Source organism: Brassica oleracea, chromosome C3 (genome assembly GCF_000695525.1).
Source record: "Brassica oleracea var. oleracea cultivar TO1000 chromosome C3, BOL, whole genome shotgun sequence".
Classification (NCBI taxonomy): Eukaryota; Viridiplantae; Streptophyta; class Magnoliopsida; order Brassicales; family Brassicaceae; genus Brassica; species Brassica oleracea.
The window spans coordinates 53,969,777-53,976,468 of NC_027750.1; the positions used below are offsets into that span (position 1 = coordinate 53,969,777).

Sequence of the window (6,692 nt, forward strand, 5' to 3'; positions counted from 1 at the left end):
ATAATGCTCCCAAATATGCTCAATCAAAGCATTTTTAAGTGATAAATGAGCTTCCTGGAATTTCTCATTCTCAATCAATTTAAGCAGTGACGATGGTGGTTCAAATTCGTCACAACGTCCTAGTGGAACGAAGAAAGCAAAACTTAAAAGAAAACTTTCTGAAGGTAATACTTCATCTATGGATAACGTGGTTTCAGCAAATGAACAAATTCTAGATTTCTTGAAAGAAAGTGCGTCATCTAGAGGAAAAACTTATGAGATGGTTCAGTTATACATGCAAAATCAAGCAAAAAAATAGCTCTGAAAGAAATGGAGGCTGAAAATAAAATCCTGTTGAAACAAACTCCATTGATGATATTAACACTCGCCAGTTTATCCGATCTGAACAAGCAAGAATCATACAAAAAAAGAACTCAGCAACAACAAACCGAAGAGAATTCTCGAAATTTATATCGAGAATACTTTGGTGATTTTGGAGGTTCAATACCAAATTTACCTTAATATTAGTATTGTAATATATATTTCAATGTGTAATATTTCAGCTTATAGATTTACCTGAATATTAGTATTGTAAGATATATTTTAATGTGTAATATTTGAGTTTATGTATCTTTTATTTTGATGTAAAATATTATGATTGTATTATAATTTTGTATTTGTGTAAAATTTTCGAAATATATTATGTGAAATAATATGTTTATATTATATTTTTATTAATATTAGTACATATTGGTATATAATATTTATTCATATATTATTATTATCTAAAAATAATTTTATAAGACCACAATTATAATATTTAAGTGTCAATATAGTTATAATAGTAGAATGCCAAATAAAAAATAATAAGTACACAATCATTAAAAATATATAAATAGAAGGATTAAAGTGAAAAGTAAACAGTGTTTTAAAGGCCGATAGAGTGCCGCTTCAAATTTGGGGGTGTACTGTTCACCCTTTTAAAATTTGAAGGGATAAAGAGCTGTTGAAATGCAAAAGCCTTTAAAAAAATAAAGGGATAAATGGCTGTTGGAAATGCTCTTAAGACAGTTTCTATTCCTAGCACACTTTCTTTTGCCTTTCGTCTATTTTTAACCATGCGAAATTCCAATTTTATCCCTGTGCACATTAAAACCTAACCAAAGCTTTCCTTAACTACAAAACTATGGCAAAACTTTTTTTTTTGAATATCTGTTCAAAGTTTCAATTTTTTTTCTATTTGACTCCATTGGTTGCACAAGCTTCCCAGAATTATCATGTGTTTCATCGTGGCTAGTTCATCTACGGTTGCGTCTTCCAAATCCTCCGCATCAACCACATCTATTATCGTGATTCCAAATCTCTAATCGACGAAAAGAGTCAAAACCCTGGTTCTCGTGAGGTTGGACGTGAGTTGCCGATAAAGAATACTTAAGTGATGAATTGTATATTAGTGTTTCGTTGACTAGATTCAGCATATGGGTTCTTGAAATCTGTTTGGTGGCTTTTCAGTGTCAGCTCATTTTGATTTTTTGGTCTGAGATTCGATTCATCTGTTTTGGTCGTAAAATTGTTTCCTTAATTGCTGAGGTATCCTTTCAAACTCTCCAGTACATGAAAAAATTGTTGTTCCTAGATTGGATTTAAAGTGGCTATTTTGCTCTGTATCAGCCGAGAAGATCGAAAGCTTCAGAGTTTGAAGCTGATTCGCTGTCAAAATTATATAACTCATGAGCTCAGTTGCAGCCTGCAGGTTCAGTACAAATATCTGTTGATTTTTTTTTCTCTTTGAATGGTTACTTTTTTTTTGTTTGTCATCGACTTATACGGATTCATACTGACTCTGTGAACCAAACTGGGAGATTTTGATCCATGTGAACGACGAAAGATGATTGCTTTCTGACACTTCGTGCTAGGCCATCCGCCTTTGTATTTTGCGTCCTTGGTACATAGATAATCTCTGAATGGAGGAAACTTTCTTTCAGTGACTTTAAATCTTCTAAATAGTTTGCAAAAGCTGGTCATTCTTCTGGTTCTGAAACCATCTTCACCAATTGAGAGCAATCTATTGCAAATGTAACCTGAAATTGACGTAATTTTCTCATGCATTCCATTGCCCAGAGTAGTGCTTCCATCTCCGCATGAAGAGGAGAAAGACTAGCCCGGACATTCCTCGCCCCTAACAGCCCATCAAATCCTTCTAGAGTACTAAACCAACCCTGTCCAGAAAAAATATCATTCTCATTCCAGGAACCATCTGTAAAACACCATCTTCCTGGAATTAACGGTAAAGTCGTAACCTCTATGTGTCGTACATTCCTCTATTCGTTCAATATATGTGTCTCAGCCCAAAGTGTTGACTCTGTTTCTGCCAAATTTAGCGTGTCTCTAGGATCAAAATCCAGATTAGTAAAAACTTTATATTTCTTCATTTCCAAATATACCATAGTATCCATGCAAACTGATGATCATCCATCTGCGGAAAAACTCTCCAGAAGAGATGATCCATGGATTACGATTGATGGGTTAGTTTTTTAGAGTATCATGGGCCATAGGAATTGGTCACAAAAAAAAATGCTCTTTTCAATATCAGATTCTTTTTGAATCTGCGATTCATAAAAGTGATCACTTCCAATGGACAAAGGCAATGTTGAGTTGATAATTGACTCGGAAAAGACAGTTCCTAAACAAGTTGAGATTTTGTTCAAATAAGCTTGTGTTACTTTACTGGAGTACCAACTGGTGTTGATCCTTGCTTGTATGTGTGATGCTATGAACAAGCTTGGCAGCTATTCCAACAAATTAAACCCCTTTGTACATTTTCTTTACAGGTTTCAACTTTGGCTTCTTAATTTTTGTTCGTGAAAGGAATGTATAAGTTATGTGGTGAAGAAGCATGCTACGAATCTTTCCTGATTTTGGCAAAGCTCATTGGTTCTCCTATAAAATCGGTTCTCCTATAAAATCTTTCCTGACTTTTAATGATCAGAATGTTCAAATCAACTCACTTGCTTATATCCTCCTTGATGTCTAATTCAACTCCCTTGTTTCAGTCTTTTTGTGTTTCTTCTTTTATATTAACATTTGGTGATTGAATCATTGCAGGCAAAGTTCAGCTTGAAAAACCCGAATCACAACCTTTTGTTAGGGCCCTGAAGACAACAATCGACTTCCACTTAATGATTTTGTCTGAAAGTATAGATTTGTAAGCATTTAGCTCAAATGTGTACATGTGGATACTTAATATAGTTAGATTCTTAATATTGTTTTTTCTTATGGCTGCCAATTTCTCTAACTTTGAATGCCGCAACAGAACCAATATTGTTTTAACAGCATAAGCCCATAAAGACCCGTAGAAAGAAAAAAGGTCTATTTGCTTAAGCCCACACTGAAAGAAGGAAGATGAATCAATCGCAACATCAGATCTGAAAGAATATAGGAACATTCAGTTACAATTCTGTTAATATTGTACGTAGATATCTCATGATATTGTTGAGGATCCCTGATCCTATGTAACCGCTTTGGCTATTTAAAGCCTTATATATTCAATGAGATATTCAGAGGAAATACAATCGTTTTCATGGTATCAGAGCAGTGACGCTCATGAACCTTTTCTTCTCAAAATCTTTTCTTCTTCTTCTCGTCTTTCTACAAAAACTTTGTTTCATCAATGGCTGTGCATATGGAGTCGCCAATATCAAAAGCCACATTCCCATCGTTCTCGATCTAAATGATCACAACTACTATGCGTGGCGCGAATTGTTTCTCACACCTACCGGAAATGACGACGCAGCATGGCAGAAACGAGACGGGTTAGTAAAACTATGGATTTACGGAACCCTCGCTCAACCACTATTCCGCTCTTCTTTTAAACCAGGAGGGATGGCTCGTGATGTCTGGCTGCGAATTGAAAATCAATTTCGCAATAACAAGGAGGCTCGAGCTATACAGTTTGACAACGAACTTCGGAATCGGAGAAAGGAGATCAAACAATCCAGCAGTACTGTCAGAAGATTAAATCACTAGCCGATCTACTAAGCAATGTAGATGCACCAGTCAATGAAAGGACTTTGGTTATGTACCTTCTCAATGGCCTCAATGAGAAGTACGTCAACATCATTAACATCATCAAACATAAAGATCCCTTCCCCACTTTTGACAATGTGAGATCCATGCTGGATATGGAGGAATCACGACTCAACAAGCCAAGGAGGGCAACGGCTTCACACATGGATATGTCTTCTTCATCAACAGTTCTTGTAGCGACTGAGACTCAACCCCAACAGACCAGAAATCAACCTCAGCGTAACAACAACAACTACAGAGGAAAGAAGAACAACCGTTTCAGAGGAAACAGAGGCAACTTCAACAACTTTCTGCCTCAATATCCCATCTGGATGCCTCCAACCTTCTGGAGGGGTCAGTACAATGCGTGGCCTCAGAAGTTTGCGAACTGGAAGCTCCAACATATCGTGGATCCTCTGCTCCTGCAACTCAAACTCAGCAAGCGCATCTGACAGAGGTTCAGCCAACATAGTTTCCACAAGCATATACAACTGAGATGTTGCTTGATCAGTCAGGTGGTAGTTGGTACATGGATTCCGGCGCTCCAGCGCATCTCTCGTCTGATCCAAGTATACTCCATCCTTATCTTAAACATAATATCAAGCAGTTGCAGTTGGTTGTTGTCGGAGACTGTTCTAAACTTCCTATCACTTCTGTTGGTTTAGCCTCTATCCTTACTAAAACTCGATCTCTGTCCTTAAATGATGTTCTTGTTGCACCAAAAATTGTTAAAAATCTAATGGAAAATTGTTTTTTAGGCCAAAAAATGATAACTATGTCACATTAGGCTAATTCTTATTTTGTACCATTTTTGCCACTAATGCCCTTTAGTATTTTTCAAAAATAAATCAAATAAATTGTTTTACAAACAACAAAAAATTGGAAAAATAGTAATTACTGATGAGATACCCATATGAAATTAGTGGTATATTTTTCAGCTCTAAAAATGTTTAAATCATAATTTCAAATTATGTTTTACACTAAGTAGAATTGGAATTCTACGAAGTAGAAAATGAAATCCACTTTTTCATTAAATCTACTATGTTTAGAATATGTGATCTACGTAAATAATAGTACTCTAAAAATATTTAGAATATACATTCCGCGCTTAACATATCGTTCTAAAATCTGTAGAAATTGGAATCTACAGATTACTGTAAATCTAAAACCTGCAGAAATCGAAATCTACACATTACCATAAATCTAAAAACATGTAGAAAACAAGTTTTACAAATTTACTGTAAATCTAAAACCTGTAGAAATCAAAATCTACACATTATTATAAATCTAAAAACCTGTAGAAATCGAGTTTTACAGATTTACAGTATTTTACGGATAAGAATAATCAGTTCCGAAAAATATGGAAAGAAAATATTTGGAAATATTCAGTTTCCATATATGAAAAAATAGATTTTCTAGAAGAAGAAAAAAAATCGTGGGACATAAAGGGTTTGATTGGTAAGAGCTGTGATTTCATTTTTGGTTGTAGAAATAATGCTGTGACTTTTTTGGCTTTAACTCTAGATTTTTAATTTTTAAAATTCTTTAAATTTGGGCTGTAGGAATTTGTCTCTACAAATCAATTATAAAGACATGAATTTAAATAAGTGATGTGGACTTTAAAAAATGGTTGTGAATTTAAAAAAAAAATACAAATCAAGATTGGTGTAGATTTAGAGTTGTGGGTATAATTGTGGCTGTGGAAAGCAACTACAGCAATAGCCAATCACACCCAAAGCGTAGGTTTAGTTTTTTTTTTTGATTTGAGGATTTTTAATGTTTTTTTAGTTTAATTACTTTAATTATGTATTATATTTAATATTTACAATTGTTTGTTAATTGTAATTTCAAATTTATAATTGAATTTAAGGGTATTATTACTTTTTTGAAAATAATTAACATAATGAGACATAAAATATGAAACATAATTACCATTTTTTGGCCGAAAAAATATCTTATATCTGTCTTAATAGACTAATTAGACTAAAATATGTGAGATTAGTCTAATGGCAATCGGTGTAATGTTGAATTTGATCCTTTTGGCTTCTCTGCGAAGGACCTTCAAATACAAAGGACTCTTCTCCGATGCGAAAGCACCAGTGGTCTTTATCCTCTTCCAGCCTCACTAAAGAAAGCTTCTTCGTCAGCAACTGCTCTTCTTGCTGAGTCTCCAAACCTATGGCACAAACGCCTAGGTCACATCAATAAAGCTTCTCTCAATTCTGTTCTTTCTATAATTTGGGTATTTGTAATAAGTAGAATTTAAATTCTTTTTGTCGCTCTTGCATTTTGGGGAAACACATTAAACAGCCTTTCTTTGCTTCTGAATCGTCAATAAAATTTCCTTTTGAAATTATTCATTCAGATATTTAGTCCTCACCTGTTTCCGGCATCTCTGGAATTCGTTATTATGCATTGTTTCTAGATCACCACACTCAATTCTTATGGGTTTATCCACTTCGTCGCAAATGTGAACTGTTCTCAAAGTTTCTTCATTTCACTTCTTATATCAAAAAAACCAGTTCAAAGCTCGAATAAAATCTACATTATAATAGGGCAGTTGCATCATTCCTGATGCGACACGTCAGCGATATGTGGGTCTCTGATATTCCGTATTTTTAACGGTTTTAAACTCGTTTTGGAGCAAT

The 6,692-nt window shown here is 34.4% G+C and overlaps 1 protein-coding gene and 1 long non-coding RNA gene across 3 annotated transcripts; both read left to right on the forward strand.

The window, feature by feature from the left end:
- Positions 1 to 1,177: 1,177 nt before the first annotated feature.
- LOC106334585 lies at positions 1,178 to 3,249 on the forward strand. 2 transcript variants are annotated; one of them, XR_001268642.1, is made up of 4 exons: positions 1,178 to 1,388; positions 1,492 to 1,569; positions 1,651 to 1,924; positions 2,101 to 3,249. It is a non-coding gene; the product is annotated as an uncharacterized LOC106334585 (long non-coding RNA). The 2 variants fall into 2 exon arrangements; XR_001268641.1 differs by having other exon boundaries at positions 1,178 to 1,569.
- A 511-nt stretch (positions 3,250 to 3,760) lies between these two features.
- Positions 3,761 to 4,496, forward strand: LOC106330936. The gene is made up of 2 exons (XM_013769323.1): positions 3,761 to 3,791; positions 3,961 to 4,496. The coding sequence occupies exons 1-2, from the start codon at positions 3,761 to 3,763 to the stop codon at positions 4,494 to 4,496; spliced, it is 567 nt and encodes a 188-aa protein (XP_013624777.1).
- Positions 4,497 to 6,692: the final 2,196 nt, after the last annotated feature.